The sequence below is a fragment of the Balaenoptera physalus genome (genome assembly GCF_965194825.1).
Source record: "Balaenoptera physalus genome assembly, chromosome: 14".
Classification (NCBI taxonomy): Eukaryota; Metazoa; Chordata; class Mammalia; order Artiodactyla; family Balaenopteridae; genus Balaenoptera; species Balaenoptera physalus.
Genome location: NC_138893.1, coordinates 23,617,491 through 23,638,638, shown reverse-complemented (window position 1 = coordinate 23,638,638; position 21,148 = coordinate 23,617,491). Strand labels below are relative to the sequence as shown.

The 21,148-nt window shown below is 54.9% G+C and overlaps 1 protein-coding gene across 6 annotated transcripts in view; it reads left to right on the top strand.

Annotated features, from left to right (window-relative positions):
- The window catches only part of JAKMIP3 (Janus kinase and microtubule interacting protein 3), a 104,509-nt gene extending 83,683 nt beyond the window's left edge, over window positions 1–20,826 (top strand). For 4 of the 6 annotated variants that reach the window (XM_082424095.1, XM_082424094.1, XM_082424093.1 and 1 more), the window contains 4 exons: window positions 1,657–1,860; window positions 3,249–3,314; window positions 5,039–5,111; window positions 5,752–5,842. In XM_082424095.1, the coding sequence (XP_082280221.1) occupies window positions 1,657–1,860; window positions 3,249–3,314; window positions 5,039–5,089 (321 nt within the window). In that variant the 3' untranslated portion in view covers window positions 5,090–5,111; window positions 5,752–5,842. Of the gene's footprint in view, window positions 1–1,656; window positions 1,861–3,248; window positions 6,716–17,318 lie in introns of those variants that run through there. The other 2 variants (XM_082424096.1, XM_082424091.1) reach the window with 2 other exon arrangements.
- The last annotated feature ends 322 nt before the right edge of the window (window positions 20,827–21,148 follow it).

Sequence of the window (21,148 nt, the reverse complement as noted above, 5' to 3'; positions counted from 1 at the left end):
TAAAGCTGGAGCGTATCTTAGACTAAGCTCTTTGGCTCTAGGAAGTGGCAGCTGATGGGTGTGTGAGCTGGCAGTGACAGCTGGGGACAGTTTATTTTGTGGCGTCAAGAACAATAACATGTGAGTGAGGAACAAAGGTTTCTCCCCCCCCCATTTCCTAAAATGTCTACTCAGCCAAAAGGACTTTCCATAGTCATTTTGCCTGAAGAAGAAGAAGCGTTCATTTCTGAAGAGGTTACATTTTTGATGGGAAGAATTTGGCTTTTTCAAAGATTGTATCTATGAAATTTCCTGAGGAACCAGCTTTAAAAGTGCTCCAGATCAAAGTGCTAAGTCACTAGGAATTTATAACAAGGTCTGTCTTGTGGCGGCTGGGTGGCAGCAAAGGGATGATGCAGCACGTGTGTCTGGGGACCAGCAGCGTGGCCGGCTCTCCACGTCGGAGCCCTGGCGGGGCAACGCGAGGGCCCTGGGCGGGAGCCCCCCTGGAGTCTGAACCCCGCTCCCCGCCAGCAGGACCCCGTGCAGGTCGTCCAGCCCGGCAGTCTCATCAGCCTGCCTCAGTGTCCTCGCCCGTGAGCCAGGCCTAACGAGAGCACCTGCTTCCTGGAAGGGGCGGCACTGAAGGGCTTCATGGGGGTGCAGGCCTGAGCCGGCGCAGGCACACACAGGCACCCACGGGCGTGGGCGTCCTTAAGGTTATCGTTTGGGACAGAGGAGGTGAGGGGCTGGGAGGCGGGCAGAGGCTGGACACGTGGGGCCTCATGTGCAGGCAGCAGGGAGGGAGGCAGACAGACAGACAGACAGGGAGAGAGAAGGGGAGGAGAGGTGGGGCAGGTGTATGTCTCACAGTCTGGAGGCCAGAAGCCTGACACCAAGGTGCTGGCGGGGCCACGACCGTCTGAAGCCCCAGCGGAGGCCCTCCTGCCTCTTCTAGCTCCTGGGGGCCCAGGCGTTCCCGGGCTTGTGGCTGAGTCGCCCCAATCTCTGCCCTGTCGTCACATGGCTTCCCCGCATCTTCCATGACTGTCTCCAAGTTCCCCTCTTCTTCCAAGGCCGTGAGTCAGTGGATTGAGGCCCCCTAATCCAATCTGACCTCACCTGCACTGGGTGACATCTGCCTATTTCCAAGTGATCCGCATTTCACAGGTTCTGGGGGTTAGGACTTGATGTTTCTTTGGGGACACGAGTCACCCCACAGGCAGCACTGGGGACCGCAGAGCTGACGGCCTGGCGCCTCTGCACTACTGCAGACAAACCTGTGAGCACCGCCCTTCTTCCTTCTTAGCGACTCAGAAGCCCAGGGTTTGGCGAAGGTTGAGAGCAAAGGAAGAAGCCTGTGTTGTTCTTTCCTCAAGGGACACCCGCCCGGCCCACTGCCCCTCTGGCCCTCATCCGACTCTGGCCTCAAATTCTGCTGACCTCGATGTCCCTAATGTTTCACTGCACGTTAAACATCGCGTGGAAGGAATGCTCTTGAAATAATTACTCCCGGACTGTTTCCACCCTCCAGAACATCATTTAACCGGTCCAGGCGGAAGCAGTCCCCTCTGTGGGCTGGCCTGGAGGCGTCGTGACCCCAGGGGGGGTGCCCCAGTCCCCCAGGCCGGCCCCGGGGGAGGCGGCGAGGACTGACGTGCCCCCTCCCGCCCCCAGCACATCCTGGAGCTGGAAGCCATGCTGTACGACGTCCTGCAGCAGGAAGCCGGGGCCAAAGTGGCGGACACGCTGTCGGAGGAGGAGCGCGAGAAGCTCAGGGTGGCGGTGGAGCAGTGGAAGCGCCAGGTCATGAGCGAGCTGCGCGAGCGGGACGCCCAGATCCTGCGGGAGCGCATGGAGCTGCTGCAGCTGGCGCAGCAGGTGCGCGGCAGGGGAGCCGCGGGCGCGCGACCTCCGGGCGGAGCGGGGCTTCCCAGGCCTGGCTCCCTGATGGCCACACCTCCAATGACAGTACCCTCCTGTGGCCATGCCCCCAAAGGTCATGCCCTCCAGTGGCCACGCCCCCAAAGGTCATGCCCTCTCGTGGCCACACCCCCATATCCCTGCCCTCCAATGATCATGCCCCCAAGGCCAGGGCCTTCCACTGGCCGTGCCCCCCGATGGCCATGCTCTCCAGTGGCCGTGCCCATGGGGGGCCCTCCTGCCAGACTGCCTGTCCCTCCAGACCAGCCTCCTGGGCCGTCCCGCCCAGGCCTCTGGGTGACACAGCCCCCCTCCTGGGTCCCCCCAACTCTGGGTCTCTTCTGTGGTTCCTCCCTCAGTGGCAAGATCCCAGTGAAGGTGTCATCTGGGGAGCAGAGGCTCATGGGCTAGGGACTTGGGGACCTTCTCTTGGCCTACAGGCACTTGGGGCCCTCAGGCCCGTCTGGCCAGTTCATTTCTAACTGGGAGTGAGGGATCCTGGCAGACTAGACAGGCTTGGTGTGTAAGACATGCCTCCGCTCCCCTGTGTGTGCTGGCGTGGCCTTTGTGGCTGTGTTCCGTGTTCAGATACACTAGTGAATCCAGGTTTACTGTGAATGTCAGAGGGCTAATGTCTGAGCAGAGAATTGGTCAGCTACCAGGACCCTCGCTGCCAGATTCAGGGTGGTCAGTGTGAGGACTGCCACCTGCAACCCCTCACTCCCATCAGACGGGCTGTGATCAGAGCTCAGCTGCTTCCAGGGTCCAGGCCAGGCATCCAGGCCCGGCGTGGGCACACACATGTCCATCTGCCCGGCAGTGTGCACCAAAGTGAAGACTAGCGTTTCCAAACGTGAGGTCAGCCTTGCCAGGAAAGTCCTCCCCGTGACTGGCTTTGTGACCCTTCTGGCTGCTCCTCTCACTGCTGGAACGGCATTTGGGAAGGACTGTGAATTGGGCCCTTACCATTTCCTTGGGCTTCGAGCATCATGGTTTATGATCTGGAGATGTAGGAGGTGGGAGGGTGTCATTCCCGGCACAGGGAGCGTGGCCGAGGGGAAAGCTGTCCTCCTCTCTCTTGCTGTTGCAAAGAGCAGACGGAGGGAGGCTGTGTCCGTAACGGCACCTGAGGCAGGCACACTGGCTCTCCTCCTGAAGCCAAGGCTCCTCAAAGTCGGCGGGGAGGGCAGCCCGAGGCCGCTGGCCCCCTCGCCGTGGCCAGCATGGCAGCTGCTCTGTGACGACTGGTCCACCAAGTACCTGTGCCAAAATCCTGAAAGGCTTTTGCCCACTTGGTTTCCCAAATATTCTGATTATTGAGGATTTTCCTTCTTTTAACATTGCAGAGAATTAAAGAATTAGAAGAAAGAATAGAAGCTCAGAAGAGACAAATAAAGGAACTGGAGGAAAAGGTAAGACAAATACGAATCTGGGGGCTTGCTTTGTTGCCGGAGCTCACACAAAGAGGGAAGAACAGGTAACTCAGGATGCCATGTAGCACTAGGTCTGAGGTTGGGGTATTTTTGGACAGAAAGAGGCTTCAGGGACGTGTCTGCTCGGGACAAGGAGGCGGAGCCCAGGGTCTGGGAACACCCCGTCCGTGACAACCCAGCCGTGCCACCCCGAGGGCCGTGCCTCTCACGGCCTCAGTTTCCCTTGCCGTCGGGGTGCCTGCAGACCGGCCACCAGCTGTCCCTTTAGTGTGATTCCTTGACTGTGGCTCCCCAGTTTGGAAACGGCAGGTGCTGGGGTGCAGCTGGTTGGGGGCTGTGTGGCTTGGAGTCGGGGAGGACTGTCCAGCTCTTCTCCCGACGGCTGGCTCTGCAACTCCCAAATCAGGGTGCACAGAGCACGCTCAGAGAGAAGCCTGCAGGGTGTGCTTCGTTCTGGGACAGTTGGGCTCTTTTGGTCTGTGATTTAGGTTGTTTCGATGGCTTCTAGCAGGCAGACTGCTTGTTCGCGTCTTGTGACCGGTCTTGCCTGTGGGGTGGATCTCACCAAAGGCCGGCTCCCCTCTGAGCCTCCCTGGCTTGTCCCTGCCGGAGAGAACGGGAGGCTGGGGTCTGGACAGGACCCGCCACCCTCAATGGGCCACACGTCCTCAGCCCTGCCTGGGAAGAGCCAGCAGAGGGTCTGTGCTCGCGGGGCACGGGGACCCCTCCCCACGGCAGCCCCTGCAGCTGGTTCTCCCCCTGCCCTGCCCACCCCTCCTCCAGATGAACCCGGCCCCTTCCCTGGGCACTTTACTGCCATCTGCCGAGCGGTCTCGGTGGTAACTTGCAAATCCAGAGCTGGTGACAGGCCCCTAGAACCGTGCAGGGCACGACCTGCAAAGCAGAGAGGCAGCTGGGGAGCAAGTATGTGCCTGCCCATGGGCGCCAGACCGTGGGCGACACACACCTGGCTCGCCTGGGGAGGCCGGCGGGACGCGCAACCTCGAAGCGGTGCAGTCTCTCCCCCAGAATGAACCTCTCTTTCCTTTTGCATCTTAAAGTGAGAGCATTTGTTTGTATTAAATACTAGAATTTTAAAAATTGGGTGTTTATTCTTTTAACCTAGCTGAAGGAGCTCTGCTTTTCCAAGCAATTGTACCACCATCAGATTTTCTCTTGTGTCTCAATTGGCTGGACACCTCCCCCGACCCAAAATGAGGCTCCAAGTGTGAAATGTATTCAGCAAGTTGGCTGTGCTTTATCATTTATAATGGGACTGAGACCAAAATATTGTCACGGAGTGTGGTGTTTGCCTGGCACTTGGATCGTCTTTCCGTAAGACTCCTGTCATCATTATAGCCACTTAGCGCCCTCACCATCAGCCCTGGTGACGGGTCCAGATGGCAGGTCCCCAACACTCCCCCAGAGGCAAAGTGACCAGCAGAGCCTCCTTCCTGACTGTCACCCGCAGCCTGGCCTCTGGACGGTGCAAGGTCCCTGGGGAGGGGACAGCGCCGTCACTTCAGGCCCCTGGCAGCGCAACCCTTAAACCACTGGACACCAGTGCGCCAGGATCTGCTCCTGACCCCAGCTGGCATCTCCACGTCGCTGTCTGTGATCACGTTATTTCTTGCCAAAAGCTCTACAAACTCTTCTTTCTCTTTCTTTCCTTCCATGTCTCCACCCTCCCCTTTCCTTTTTAGTTTCTATTTTTGTTCTTATTTTTCTCCTTAGCTTTCATTCTGTGGTCATAGCTCTCCTGGGCACCCTGGCGTGGTGAGTATTTTGTCTGCATCATAAGGACCAGCACGGCCCCCGATGTTCCGTAAGCAGGAGGTGCTTCCGGAAGGGGACAGCCAGGGGTCCCCCAGGTCCTAGAGGGGAGGGGTCTGCCATCGTCAGAGGGGAAGGGGCGCTTGCCTTCCTTGAGAAGGAAGGAACGCAAAGGACCCCCTCCCACGGGACCTCCCCAGGGAAGAGATGTGCACACAAAACCACTCCCTGTTCTCTGCTCCGGGCAACTCGGCAGGGAGCGGTGCTGGTGGTTTCGTGTCTTTTTGCCTTTTCCGTGTATCAAGTACAAGCTTGGGTGACCCTGGAGATTCAGCCAGAGATGCCCACTTTCCCCGACAAGCTGGGCTCGTTCATAACGTCACAGTCGTGCTGAGCTGTGGCATCGTGCCCGCGGCTTTCAGGCCGAGGCCGCATGTGAAAGCTTGACCACCGCTTCCTTCCCAAACAAGATGAGAGGACAAGTAGGGCGTGGCCTCACCATCCCGTCTCCGTCTGTGGCCCCCGCCCTCAGAGGGCCTCCCCTTGGGAGCAGGGCCACCCTTCCTCATAGCCCCATCCCTCCAGCCCTTCCCTCTCGCCCTGCAGCCTCCCTGACCTCTGTCTTGCGTCTCTTTTCTTCCAGCCCTCCGAGGAGCCAGACCCCTTTCCTCCAGCTGGACCAGAGAACAGCAGGTGCCCCAGTGGCAGAGGGAGACGCCGCATCTCATTCCTGAAGACTCAAGAGGATCTGGGCTCTGCATATCCCCTCCCGTCGAGGAAGAGGGAGAAAGGGGGTCTTTGAGCACCTCTGCGGGGGACTGTCCATTTTGATGAGCCAGAATTAGAACTAGTTCTCTGACTGGGGCTCCTCTGAAGAGACCTTGTCTTGGCTGTGGACCCTGGGCTCCTTCCTCGGGACGCAGCCTCCCAATCCTAGTTACAGGGACGCGCGAGCCCCCTGCTGCACAGGTGTAAGAGCTGCCTCTGTGCAGGAGCCCCAAACTCCCACCTCCCTTTGTTCCCTTGATGACAAAAGGTGTCTCAAAGGAAGATTCCCAGAAACAACGCAGGCACCCCGCAAAATGCCGCAATGAAGCTGCCGCCACGGTGGTGACCTTCGTTCAGGGAAATGGGGACAGTTCACGGAGCATCTCAAGGACCGTTGCCCCGCGTCTTCCAGGACGGACGGGCTATGAAGACGCTGCGACTCACTGGCTGGGGTCCTCAGCGCTTACTGACCGACACATCCTGCCACCCTGCCTCGTTGATGATGCTGTCACTCGCGGGAACAGAACTGTGGCTGCAGCTTCCCGCCCTGAGCTGCGCCGAGGAACTGACCGAAGGGGTGACTGGGGAGCCTGGTAGTGGGAGCTGGGACCCGAGCAATGGACCGACTGGGAAGGGGCCTGACCTCGTCGGAGACGCAGGGGCCAGAGGACACCTCGGGCTGTGCAGCACCGCAGAGGCCCTGAGGCTGCAGGCGAGGCCAGAGCCACCCCGTCCAGAGCTCCAGCCTGCACGCTCGAGGGGCAGTGCCCGGTGAGGATGACAGAGCCCCGGGGTTCTGCGGACGTGAGAAGGGGGCCTGATGCCCAGCTGGCCAGCAGGTGAGGCTCAGCCGTCATCCCTGGGACACGGCGTCTTCCTTCCCGCCCTTTGTGGGCCCTGTGGGCGCCAGCACACCTCCTTCTGGTCTGTGGGATCCCACCTCTTCTGCGGCGAGGTTGGCCCCGTTTGAGATGTAGGTTCAATTTGCTGGGACGCTGGCCTTGCAGCAGGAGCCCTGGTGTCTATACAGGTGAGCGGGGCAGGTTGAGGGCGGCTCACCTCCCTCCATGGCCTCTGGACCGGAGTCTGCTCCCTGGGGGCATCTGGTGTGGGCTTCTCCCTGGTCTGAGGTGCTGAACCCATTACAGGTCTTCTCCACCCAGACCCAGGACACCCCCCGCCAAGGCCAGCCGAGGCCTCCAGAGGTGCCCAATGGTGGGTCCCAGGGCACATCCCTGAGCTACAAGGGCAGCCTCTCTCAGCTCCTGGCAGAGAAGAACTCCTCAAGGGTGCCCGACCACTTCTGCCGACTCGGGCCCTGGCCCTGCACCCCCAGTTCTGCTGGCCTTCCCCGCCCACCCCCATCTTGCTGCTCCCAGAAACTCCAAAACGAGAGAGTGTCCCACTTTTTCTTGTGGAGCCATCCCTCCCGCTGACCCTGACTCCCAGCTCAGTGGGCCCCCCTGTGTCCCCAGGCCGTCACCTCCTCTCCCTGCCCCAGGGCTCGGAGGCACCCCTGGGGCGGCCGGGTGGGTCACATCCCCACGGCAGGGACGGAACATCTGGACGGGGCATCACGCTCCGCTAGTGAGCTTTCCTTTCCAGGCAGAATGTCCTCGGCAAGCGTGTTTCTGTGGGACGTGGTGAGGCTCTGGTGGGGATGCAGTTCTGTATCCGAGTCTGCAGGGTGTGATGTGGGGTGCCGTGTCCCCCACCCCTCCCCATCACAGAGCCACCTGAACCTCTAACAGTGGGGCTGCAGGGGCCCCAGGAGATGCGCCACTGGGCAGAGAAGGGAGTGAGGCAGAGCAGATGCAGAGGCAGAGGCCAGAGTGAGACCACCACCCGCTCACTCAGAGGGGCCTCGGGACACTTTGCTCTTTCACGCGGCACGTCTGGGCACATGTTCCTCTAAAGGGGCTCATCTCTGGAAACCGCATGCGGTTAGCCTGGTGCAGGGCCCAGGCACGGCAGTATCTGCTCCCGCGTCCCCAGGGGTGCAGGGCACAGCCTCAGGCTAGAAAGATCACTCTGGAGGCTGGTTCTGGAGTGGAGCCTGGTCCCCGGCCCGGTCCACACGTGGGCCCTCAAATCCGAACACGCCTGGTCCCCGGAGCTCGGGGTCCCTGGAGTTCAGGGTCTCCTCTTAGAACTTGCGCTGGGGTCCTTGGGCTGCGCCGTATCGTGTGGAGGAAAGTACCATACGCACCAGCACTGCGTTTCCGATTGCTTGGCGAGGACGGTCCACTGTCACGGCCTGACCTCAAAGGTCACCTGTAGCCAGTGAAGGACAATGAACAACGCACATGGCCACGGCAACACCTGTGTCACAACGCACTGCCCGGAGGGGCCGCACGGGAGGCGGGGTCGCCTCTGCCCCATCGGGATCATCCCCGCAGCCTTCCCCCTGCTCAGCCAGCCTGGCTCTGGGGTCTGCCTTGCCACATGCCCAGCACGGGGGACCTGCCAGGGCCTGGAAGGCTGCTCCGTGCCGCAGAGCTGTGAGCAGGTCTCACCTGTGGAGGAGCCAGAGCCAGATAAGGGTGGCTGAGGGCGTGAGAACAGGTCCAGAGGCAGGGGGCGCCGGGCAGGCATGGCCTCCCTGGGGGCCAGGAGACCTCCAGGACCTGGACATTGATGGGGCCCCCCTCGGACAGAGCCATTTTGTGGGTCTGGGGACCCAGAGGTGGCTCAGACCAACCCCCAGGTGCTCACGTTGGGGTAGCCTGGGAGGGGGGCAGTGGGCGTCACAGTTCGGGGACAGAGCTGTGCTGCACGTCTCGGCTCGGCACACTGCACAGCAGCCTTGGGGCCAGACGTGCATCTGGTGCAGTGCGTGCGGCACGAGACGTTAACAGCTTCCTAAGCAAGCACTCCTTTCTCCCATCAGCGTTTTTTTTTTTAAGATTTTTTTTTGATGTGGACCATTTTTAAAGTCTTTATTGAATTTGTTACAATATCGCTTCTGTTTTATGTTTTGGTTTTTTGGCCGAGAGACATGTGGGATCTTAGCTCCCCGAGCAGGGGTCGAGCCCGCACCCCCTGCAATGGAAGGTGAAGTCTTAACCACTGGACCTCCAGGAAGACCCCATCAGCTTTTTTAAAACCTTTTATTATAAAATAGTTACAGGGCTTCCCTGGTGGCGCAGTGGTTGAGAATCCGCCTGCCAATGCAGGGGACATGGGTTCGAGCCCTAGTCTGGGAAGATCCGACATGCCGCGGAGCGACTAGGCCCGTGAGCCACAATTGCTGAGCCTGCGCGTCTGGAGCCTGTGCTCCGCAACAAGAGAGGCCACGATAGTGAGAGGCCCACGCACCGCGATGAAGAGTGGCCCCCGCTTGCCACAACTAGAGAAAGCCCTCGCACAGAAACGAAGACCCAACACAGCCAAGGATGGAGAAATAAATAAATTTAAAAATGGTCCACATCAAAAAAAATCTTAAAATAATAAAATAAAATAAAATAGTTACAGATTTAAAGAAAAGTTGCAAAAATATTATAGTATAAAGTTCCTGTACACCCTTCACCCAGCTTCCCCGTTGTTCACATCTCATGTAATCACAGCGCACTTTCCAAGCCTAGCTGGTCCACCCACTCAGTTCAGACAAGTGTTTCTGCTCCAGGACCCCATACTCTGTTGAGTCGTTCTCCTGGTCCCTCCCAGTGGGCGACAGTTTTCTTGGCTTTTCCTCGTCATCCTTGACCTTGGCACCCTAATAGGAGCTGGTGGGTTACTTCGTGGATTGTCCTGCAGTTTGATTTGTCTGATGTGTCTGAATGATTGGACTGAGGTTATGCATTCTTGGCGAGACTGAGCCCAGGTGACCCCTTCTGAGTGTGTTTGATCAGGGCGGCATGACGTCCATACACTGTATCCCTCTGATGGGAACCTTGATCAAGGTTCTGCCCGGTTATCCACTGAAAAGGTATCATTTGTAACTATAAGTAGATGGGGAGAGACACTTTGAGACTAAGCAAGTACGCTGAGACTCTTTAAACTTTTGCCCAATAACTTTAGCGGACATGAGTGGGTCTTTCCTGCCACAGTGATTACTGCCTGTTCTCGTGGTTTTCTATCCCTACGTTCCTTCTATTTTGTTAGAACTTTTCTCTGGAGAAGACCTGTCCCCCTTCTCTCATTTCTTTCTTTATCCAGTTATTTATAGCCGTACGGGCTCATGGGCGTTTAATTTATTCTATGGGTTATAATCCAACACCGTCTTTACTTATTTTCTTGCTCAGGTTGTTCCAACTTAAGCCACTGAGCTTTCCAGTAGGTTGATGCCTCTGTCCTTTGAGTTCCCTTCTGTGTCTTGAGCCCTTTCTTTCTTTCTGTCCCCTCAGGATGCTCAAGCTCATCTGTATTTTCCCTGCCCCAAGCCTGAAAGCAACCACTTCTCCAAGGAGCTCTGGTTCCTTCTGTTGGAGAATGGTGTTTAGGAACCAACATCTCTGGACTGGATGTGTTTGCTACTCCTGGGGTGATAGTATTTCTAGGCCCTCTCAGGGGCAGAGCTTGGAAACAGACAGCTGTGTGCTAATGCATGCATACCCCCCCTCTTTGTTTATTTCTGCTTCTATCTATCATCTATTATCTACCGTCTGTCATCTATCTATCATCTATCTATCTACCATCTATCTATGTATTTATATAGCTATTATCTATCATCTGTCATCTCTATTTATCATCTATGTATATATCATCTATCATTTATCATCTATCATTTATCTGTCATCTATCTGTCATCTATCATCTATCTATCTATCCATCTATCATCTGTGGGTCTATTATAAAACCACCAGTTCATACTGACACTTGGAATTCGAGGCCAATCATTCAAGACTCATTCCTGCCCCCCCTTTCCTTATCTGTAACTACTTTCTTTGGAGATGTGGCTCTCTCCATATAAACTGTGTTACTTATTTGCCCCACCCTAGTATCCACACAAAGACATTTCAGAATTGCTAACCCATATCCCCTGTGAGGAACAAGTTTACCAGCGAGGAGACATTTGAGTGCAGTCCCTTTTATCTTTAGCCTTATAGTCTCCAGACAAAATATTGTTTTCCGGAATGATGTAGTCTGGTTCTTTTCCTCTAGTACATTGTCCATTTGTGGCCATTTAGGTTTGTTTGTTATATCTTGGATTCCATTGGAGTTTCCTTCACAGAGTGATTTCTTAAAAATTTACACAGCACAGTTCCTGTTTGTACTGTGTAGTCTCTGGGTCTTGACACAGATGGGCACAGAGTCATGATACACGATACAGCACCATCGCCCCAGCTCCCTCTGCTTCCTGCCACAGTCACCCCATCCATCCCCAAATCCACCCTTGGCAACAATGGGCTGTGTTCCCTTCTTCCAGTTTTGCCATTTACAGGTCTTATAAGTGGAAAATATGAAATGTGCATTCAACGTGTAGCTTGGGGTCTGGCTTTGTTCACTTAGCAACATGCATGGAGGATTCCCCTATGTTTTTGTAGTTCATTCCTTTTTATGCTGAGTCATTTCTGTCGCATGGATGTGCCACACTTGTCCACATCTATCTGCTTGTTTCCTGTTTAGGGCAACTGTGAATCAAACTGTTACAAACATTCATGCACAAGTTTTTGTGTAAATACAGGTGTTCATTTCTCAGGTAAATACCTAGGATTGCTAAATGTGTGCTCAGTTTTATAAGAAACTGTTGTCCAAGGTGGCTGTACGTGTTGCATTCCCACCAGCGAAGTATGTGGGAAGATTGCTGCTCCGCATCTTTTCCAACACTTGATATGCTCAGTCTTTCTGGGGGGAGGAGGTCCATTCTAATAAGGGCATAGATGTTATTTTAGTTTTAATTTGCATTTATCTAATGACTAATGACGTTGGGCATCTTTTTATGTGTTGATTTTCCATCCGTGTATCTTCTTCGGTAAAGCGTCTGTTGAAATCGTTTGCCCATTTTTTAAATTTGATTTTTGCTTTCTTATTATTGAGTTTTAAGACTCCTTTATACATTCCAGACATACACCTTTGTTGGTGCAAAAGTATTTTCTCTTTTATCTTTTTGTTCTCTTAAGAGTATCTTTTGAAGATAAGTTCTTAAATTTTGATAAAATCTAACTTATCAACTTAAAAAGAAATAGGTTGTATGGTATTGGACCTAAGAAAACTTTGCCTGATTCAAAGTCACAAATATCCTCTCCCATGTTTCCCTCTGGAATTGTGTGGCTTCATGTCTTCCATTTATACTCATCATCCATTTTTAGTTCATTTTTGCATTCGGTGCACAGTTTTGGTGGAAGCACGCTTTTTTTGCATGTGGTTGTCCAGCCCTTGTCTCCTCCCACCCCCTTTGTAAAGAAGTCTTTCTCTTTTTGATTAAAATGCCTTCTGCTTGGCTGGATCAAGTCCCCGCCTTGTGGTCAGCCCTATCCTGACTGGAGTGTCCTCCCGGACTCTGAGTCACCGCATGCCAGGAGGCAGGGGGACAGAGCTGCTGTTTGCTGGCGTCCTCCACACACGGCACGCCTGGTCCCCACTGGGTCCTGGGGGTGGGGCTGGGTCTCCAGGGACCTCGCCTGCCTAGCTCGGGGCCTGGAAGCCCAAGATGTGTGAGACTAACTGTCAGCGGCTCAGATTTACAGCTCTCGGCGGAGCAGACACTGAATACCAATGAGCCCCCTCTCCTCTGAGCCTGGTCTCAGATTATTCACGCTGTGCCGAGGCCAGGCGGCCAGAAATGACGGCTGCTGCCGTTTTGAGGTTCAGGGACGAGCTGCTTGCTCAGAACACGTCCACAGTTAATGAGCATTGTGCACACGTGGAAGGGGAACCTTCGTTAAAAAAATATCCGTAATATTTTCCATCATAACCTAATGAAATTGTCTTTTTAATTTGTGTGTGTTGTTTTATGTTTAAGCAAAGGAATAAAAGGCAAGGTGTTTTGGTCCTCGTAGAAGGCTCACCCAAGTGTGAACAGCAGCTCTCGAGGCCGTTCGTGCTGGTGGGTGGGGGGGTGTGGGGGACGAGCGCTGCCTTTCCATCTTGGGAGGAGGGACGGGTGGTGGAGCCCCCAGACCCAGACACTGAGGGGCCCTGTCAGGGCGGCTTCGTCAGCCTGGGCTCCAGCCCCAAGCGGGATGAGGGGGGCTCGGGGCTGAGGTCAGACACATGCTCGTCTGATGGCAGGTGACAAGCCCGTGCACGGAGCGTGGTGGCCATGCTGCCTGAAGGGCCACTGCTGGGCGCGTGGTGATTCGCATCCCTGCCTGCCCCTCGCAGCCCCTCATCACAGGGCTTTCTTCCCCTTGGCTTCTTGGTGCACAGAATTGCGTTCATCCTGACACTGGCTCATTCCTGCCACTGGTCTGGCAATGGCCCACGTGCTCATCTTGTTTCTTGGCTGCACCGACTTCTAACCCTATGACCCCGTACCGTCACCTGCCCCTCCTCCAGGAAGTAGCTGCCTTCTGGACCCCGGGGCAACTGCCCTGTGCAGAGCTTTGTGGCAGACGCGTATGTTTCTAGGAGGTACAATTGTCACTGTGTTTTAAGTCCTCGTAAGAGGTGTCACGCTGTCCGTGTCTTTTGGACGCACTGTGCACTTAATATCACTGTGCTTAGACTCGCCCGTCCTGTGTGTCCCCTCACCCCTGTCTGGAGCTCCCTCATGGAACTTCACCACACCTCTAATGGACGTTTGCGTTTTGCTGTTGTGAACGATGCTTCACGAACATTCTCGAAAGGTCTGTGGATGTGCTGGTGCAGGAGTTTCTTCTGGGTGTCCGCCTAGGGGTCATCAGGGGTCATCCAAGTACAAGCGCTCGACCTCAGGGGATACTGACTAACTCCTCCGGCTCATGTTGGCTTTGGAGCTTTTTTTTTTTTTTTTTTTTTTGCTCTTTGTTTAGAATTCTGTGTTTACCTTGTGGCAAAAGCTGTTCTCTGACGTTACTGAGAGGTTTGCACACGGTCTCAGACAGAAGTGAGATAACTGCCTGGAGGCCGACGGTTTCCCCTCCCCCGGTTTGTGCCTGTCTAATCTGTTCTGTCCAGGGACAGCTCGTGGCCTGCGGCCAGCTGTCTAGCGCTCTGTAATGTCACCATCTTGGTTAAAGCAATGATGCGTCTTTTCACTAGCATGACCACGAGGCCATTAATAAGAGATGCCGTTATTAGAGAAGTCGGTGCCGCAAAAGAGAGCTGGACGCCCCCTTGTAGGGCCGTGAGAGCAGCTCCTAGAGACCCAGGCAGGAAACAAAACAAGAACCAGCGGAAAGAAGACAGAAAGGGTGTGCTGCCACCCACGTGCGGGTCTGCGCGTGTGGTGGGCACGTGTGGTCAGGTGGAGGCCTGGGAGCCTGGGCAGCGGGTTCTGCGCCCACACCAGCCACGAGACGGGTGTGCGCACAGCACGTGAACAAGAGCAAGTCCCCCTTCTCTCCAGGAGGGAGGGGCTGAGCTGGCTTCTGTGTACCTTTCTGGCCGTTGGCCGGGGGCCGCGCCCTGGCCCTTGTAACCTGGGCTGATGCAGGCTAGGTGGAGCTCTGTGTGCTCAGGCGGTTGGAAGACGGGGAGCCCAGTGCCTGCCTCAGCCGGTCCTGCACCGCGAACACAGCACCAGAAGCTTCCCCCTGGCCCCGCTGGAATTCCTCCCCCACCCCGCCCCGACCCCCTCACCAGAGCGGTCCTCCTGGTACCCAAGGGCAGGGGCGTGTGAGGCCACGGGAGTGGAGGGCAGGCCCCTCAGCAGGCTGAGCAGCCGCGAACAGGGGAGCCCAGCCCCGGGGCTTTGATGCGCGAGGCCCGTCACCCTGCGCTCGGCACCCCCCTGCCCGCCGGAGCCCCAGGGCCGCCGCCTTGTGCGCCACTAGGAGCCCAGTGGTGCGCCCGCCACCTGGCCAACGGGGGCCCAGCCTGTGGTGGTGCCTGGCCACCACCCCCTGTCCACGCTCTGGGCCGCGGGCCACCACCCATCCTCAGCGCAGCCCAATGTAAAATCACGTAACCTCTCCCTCCAGAAGGAAGGTAAGGGTGCGGTCCTCGGTGCCCACCGTTACTGAGACATCACCCGTCACCAGGCAGTAGTCCACCAGACTCTGCCCCCCTGGGCTGGGAGCGCCACCACGTGCCATGGCTCCCTCCACGCCCTGCGTCCCTCCTCCCGCACAGCGTTCATCCTCGTCTCCATCAGTGCCCTGTCCTCCCGCCTCTCCGTGAAGCGCTGCACACGCAGGGACGTGCCCAGCTCGCTCACTGTGGAATCCTCTGTGTGGACCCCGGTACACACTCAGGTCGTGCCTGGCCACTAATACACAGTCAAATAAATGACGACCCGGTAAGTGGAGCGACGCGCTCACGAAGGCCAAAGGCCATGTCTTCTCCATCTGCAGCCTCACGGCCTCCTGAGGGTCCAGAACACAGTGGAAGCAGGTGCTCCCAGGTCCCAAGACCACCCGCAGGCTCAGTGGCCCACCAGGATTCTCAGGACTCAGTACAGAGTGGTGCCGCGGCTCAGATCTATGGCAGTGATGTCATCAAGCTAGGCAGCTGGCTCTGCAAGGGCAGACGACACAGGAGGAGGCTGGAGGGACCCAGGAGCAGATTCCCTACACTCTCTCCCGCCTGCGGAGGCCACACGGAGCACACCTTCCCCAGCCTGAAAACGCGGCTGTGTGTGCGCGCTGTCTCTGCCGGGGAGCCGGGAGTGTCCACTGGAGACTCGGAGCTCAGGGTTGCTACTGGGGCTACTCATTTGGGCACCGCCTGCCTGTTAGAATGCCGGCCCTCAGAAGGAGGCAGGTGTTTGCCATAAATCACATCATTTGTACAAACAGTCTAGGCCAGCCCACGAGCACAACCTCTTCTCTCCGGGAGAGTTTCAAAGGCCAGGTTTCCAGATGCCAATCAAGGGCCAACCTGGCAGGCAGGCCCCTGTGCAGACTGCAGCTCAGCTTCTGCCCAAAGAGGCTCTCTTGAATGAGGAGCCCCCCGGGGCCAGGGGACCAAGGGCAGACCCACCAGGTGACCACACACTCGCCTGTCCTGGGTCTCGCACGGCTTCAACGTGGTGAGAGCTCAGGCTGACTGGGGTGATGGTCAGGAAGTTGGGCCAGCGGCCGAAAAGGGAGGGGTGGAGGACACCATATCGGAGGGCATGGGACTGAGGGCTGTGTAGGGACTTGGGAGGTCTGGAAGCCTGGAAGCAGAAAAATGCCTCTGTGCGTGTGTGCGTGTGTATGTGTGTGTGCGTGTAAGTGTGCGTGTGTAGTGCTGCGGTCCCAGAGAAAGGCAGAAAGCCACCCGTCCTGGACACAGTGTTGGTGAACATTAGCAAAGTAGGGTAGGACTGGCTCAAGAGAGGATCAAGTGACCTCAGGCAGCCAAATGTCATCGTCTTGTCCCTTCAAACTGGGGAGTGACTGTTTAGAATTCTTCACATTATTTTCACCAAGATTCTTGTTCTGTGTTTGCGTGTGTGCAGCTTGTACCCCAGACAGTTATCGTCTTAGTTCAGGAAGGCAGTGACACGCATGGAGGGCGGTGAGCACGTGGTCCGGGCCCTGGCTCTGGCCAGCCTAGAACTGTGAGCTCGGGAAACGTCTTTTAATCGCCAGGCTTCAGCTTTTCCATCTGCAAAATGAGAGGGTCCTTTCTAACATGCTAGAAGGGGATGAATTGACTAGAACCTATTAAGAGATGGATCAGATTACAGACATAAGGAACAATGTGAGTTTAACGCAGCAGATTTCAACCATGATGTGTGCGATACTTGGTGAAGTAAGCACACGTGCGATTCTAATGCGTTTAGCGTTCATTCTACTTGGTGGAATGTCCTCTGACTGAGAAGTTCGTTTTAAAGTTAAAAACCAAAAAACTCTGTGGAGTGTCTAATGCCTGTGACCCCGGGTGGTGTGCCCCACCAGCCCCGCCCCTCCCCCTCCCCTCCCCCTCCCCTTCCCCCTCCCCCTCCCCCTCCCCTCTCACCCACCTATGCTGCTGCCCCAGCGTCTGCTCCAGGGTCCGCCCTCCATGTTAGAAAGAGCCTAGGAAGCTCCCTCTTAACTTCTTCTAAATATTAAAGATGTAAAAGGTGAAAAGGAAGAATTAGTACCTAATAGAGGCCCACTTTCTAAGTACTGAGAAGAAATGAAAACTGGGCGGAAACGTGAGCAGTCTCCCACATGTGGGAGGGAGCACTGAGGCCACTTCTGCACACGATCTCATGGGGCACGGGGACTTGTCTTTGTGGCCTCGCGTCTCCTGGGAAGAGCCGTTTGCATCTCCCAGACAGAGGCTCAAGTGTGGCGCCATGCCTGGGCCGGAGCCGCCATAACCAGATGTCCACCTACAGAGCCAGCGCCTGGTCATTTCTCCAGACCTTCCCCGCCGGGAGTCCCCGCCGGTGGCTCAGATGTGTCACACTAACAGAGAGCATCTGTCTTCGCTCTTTTTCAGAGAAGAAGCCGCACGTCGCTGAAGCCTACTTAGAGCGCGATTTCCATGCCGCCGAGCGTCGTGGCCCACGGCCCGGGGGGTCTTCCCGCATCTGGACACAGCCCAACTCGCGGCTCGGAGGTGGCTCGTCTGTGGACCTCGCACCCTTGGGGGCCTAAGGTTGTGCTGTCAGTGCTGAATTTGCAAGGGGTACGCGTGCATGTGTGTGCGCATGCATGAGTCAGTGAGCGTGCACACACGTGTGCTCTATCAGAAGACAAAGCACAGGACTGGGCTTTCTGAGGCACCTAGAAGCTGACCTGCTGCGCAATGAGAGTGCAGCCCGATGAGAATGTAATGGACAACATTGTATACAAGAAACACAAACTGCATTGCCCAATGGCTGGAGGGAGGTACGCCTGTGTTGTCTGGAAGTGTTAGGTTCACTTTATATTTGTGTCGGAAGAAATGTTCAACTACAGTGCGGATGACAGTGGCAGCCAGACCAGGATGAATTGGGAGAAAGCTTATAGGATCAGACAGACGTGCTTTTTTCTCTAGAGGGTGCAGGTTTTCCGCTGGGCAATGCATTGTTAATCAACACTTGTCCAAGAAGGACACATCCTTTCCATTGTCATTAAAGCCACAGGCACTTAGTCACTTGAACAAAAAACAGGGCCAGTTCACTGCTTCTCTAGCTGAGCTTGAAGTCAGGGTTTGTATCTCAAGTCCGAAATCTGGCTGAGTCCTTCCTGCAAACTTTAGTCTTGGTCTAATGACAGCATCGTCTTGGCACACTTGTCGTACTCAGAACCAAACGGCAGACAATAGTCTTGTGTGAACAAAAGCCACCGTGGAGCTGTGGATGCACTCCCAGATGGAAGCCTGGTGGACTGTAGGATGGAAGCATGCAGAAGCACTCCGCAGCTCCAAGCACTCCCTGGGGGCCTGCCCGCCCCACGTGTACCTGCGCGGGGACAGCAGCGATGCAGGTTGGCCATTTCAGATCCCAGAACGTGCGTGTGAAACGCAGATTCACACCCCTCGAGTTTATTTGGATCATCATGATTTTGCGTGTCGTACATATGTCTGGAGTTCTTCATATGCAACCCCACACCCCGGACACTCTTAAGCACAGCTTTGTAATTTTTAAAAGAAGGCAAACTCTACAGGAAAGAGAAGCATGTAAATATGTACCAATGCTTATGAAGTTGTTATTGTCTGTATGTAAAAAAGGATGTGCACTGGAAAGGGAAAATGGCTCAATGAATGTTTTAAATGATACTTCACGTACCAAATTGCATTTGGTACATTCAGGAAAGCACACATTTAGTTGCAATGCCAATTCTTCTCTGCAGATATTGTTCTTATTCATGTATCATAGGCACCTTCTTTTCATCTGATTACAAAATCCAGCATTTTAGGATTGGGCTTTTGCAAAACCAAAAAGAAGAAGAAGAAGAAAAGAAAAGAGAGAGAGAGAGAGAGAGAGAGAAAGGGGCAAATATGAGCATTTGTCACTGATTCCTGCTGGTCCGGTGAGCATCTGAAGAATTCAAGTATTTTATAATAACATGTGCTTTCTAAATTCTAGAGTGTACCTTGTTTCAAAACCAGTGGGCTGGACTGAATTCCCTGCGAGTATCTGGGCTGTCTTACTGCTAGCTCTTCAAACAGGGGAAGCGTGTGTGTAAGTGTGTCACTCCCTAATGGAGCAAGAGGAGGAACCCTGAAAGGTTGAAACACAGAAGTGTTTACTGTGTAACCGGGACGTGGACACGTATACAGCATAACAGTTATCACCATAATCACTGTGTGCACAACACCCAGAAAAACACAAATGTGTTCATTTGTCTAAACTACAAATCCATGTAAATTTCAGCTTCCTTGTTGACACGGATGTGTGTACCTCGCTTCCATGGTCTAGAGCTCCAGTCGCTGAAGGACCCTGGCTGTTCCTTAAAGGGCTCTGCCCTCGAGGAACCTGTAGCTTTCAGGAGGCCCCGAGTGCCTTACGGGGCTGTGGACACCAACTCTGGCAGTCAGGAAGGAGGGTGTGCCGGGAGTGGGTTTGGAGGCGCTGTGACATTAATCTACACTGACCATTACTGCATCATTGACCTTAAGATGGATTGTGTGTTTTAACACAGTAATGGATTTACGTTTAGGCTCAGGAAAATCAAGCTGTAACTTATGTATCAAATCATATATTTGTTTACTGTATATTTTTAAAAAGCTTTATTGTAAATTTATGCAAAAACGAATGAGGACTTGTTTTCTCACAGCAATGCGCCAGGCGGTATTTGTGTTCCGTGAAGCAATTCCTTAATAACCACACTCTAAACACCTGATAACTCTGTTCAGTGCTAAACAGTATTCAGAGGCCTAACATAGGTTTGTATGGTGATCAACTACAAAATTTTACACATATTTTTGTATTGTGATTCCTATGATATATACCAGAGAATTTTTACTCATTTGTAAATTATTGTACAGTTTTTAATAAAAGGTTGTTTTAAGGCTTAGAATATCAAAGTTGTCCTCCTCACGAAGTGTTAAAGTTTGGACGTATCGGCTATGTTAGCCACTGCTGTGTTCCGTGTCCACTCTCTGAACGACAATGCCTCTTTCCACACCAAAAAGGGAACTTGGGCCTTCCGCTCGCTGGGGAGGGGCTGCCGGGGGTCTCACATACAGCCTCATCCTAAGTCGTGGGGAGTCTTCTGGAGGACAGGCTCTGAAGTCAGAGGTGCTGGCAGCCCCTGGCTGAGGTCATCCACCAGGGAGGACTGCTCCTGTAGCTGTTTGTCAGATGAGAACCAGAAAAGAAAAGTCAGACCATTGAGAATGGCGAAAGAATTTCTGTGAATGAACAAGAACATGTTTTAGTCACAGTGATCCCACACAGGTGATTAAAGCCTGTTTGATCTCTTTGGGGTAGTGGAAAACCAAGGTGGGACTGGGACGAGGGGATGGGAAAGTGCTGATTTAGCTCTGCAGGGGTTCTCACGCCAGCCAGTACTGGAGCGTCCTCGCACTGACTCTCACTGTCGCAACTTACGCTTTGAAATTGCGGCTGCACTAACAGAACGGAGAGGCTGGGATGTCTTTTCCTTAAAAAACAGTCCCTGCAGGGCTCGACTGAGTGACAGCATGGCCCTATGACTCTGGGTGGGCTGAGAGTCCTCCTACCATGTCTCACCCCAAACCTTGAACTTTTTTTTTTAAATTAATTAATTTTATTTTTGGCTGCATTGGGTCTTCTTTGCTGCACGCGGGTTTTCTCTAGTTGCGGCGAGTGGGGTCTACTCTTCGTTGCGGTGCGTGGGCTTCTCATTGTGGTGGCTTGTCATGTTGCGGAGCACGGGCTCTAGGTGCGCGGGCTTCAGTAGTTGTGGCGCACGGGCACTAGAGCACAGGCTCAGCGCATGGGCTTAGCTGCTCCGCGGCATGTGGGATCTTCCCAGACCACATGCCCCCTGTTCCCCTGCTCGAACCCGTGTCCCCTGCATTGGCAGGCGGATTCTTAACCACTGCGCCAGCAGGGAAGCCCTGAACTTGTTTTCAAGGGCAGTCAGGAGCAGCTCCCGTGGGCGCATTCCCTCCCCCCCTCCCCCGCCCTGGCCCTCCCGACTCGCCAAATGTTTCAGAGTCAGAGCCTCCTTCCCTGACGTGAGACCGCCTACAGGGCCTGGAAATGTGGCTGGAGTTCCGGAAAACTGGTTTCTTCCGTGCGTGCTGCCCGCCTGCCCTTCTGCGGGTTGAGCGGGAGGTCGGAACCCCGGGTTGCCCGGGGGGCGAACTGCAGAGCTTCGCTGGGACAGAACCCGCGCCCTCGGCCCAGATCCGGC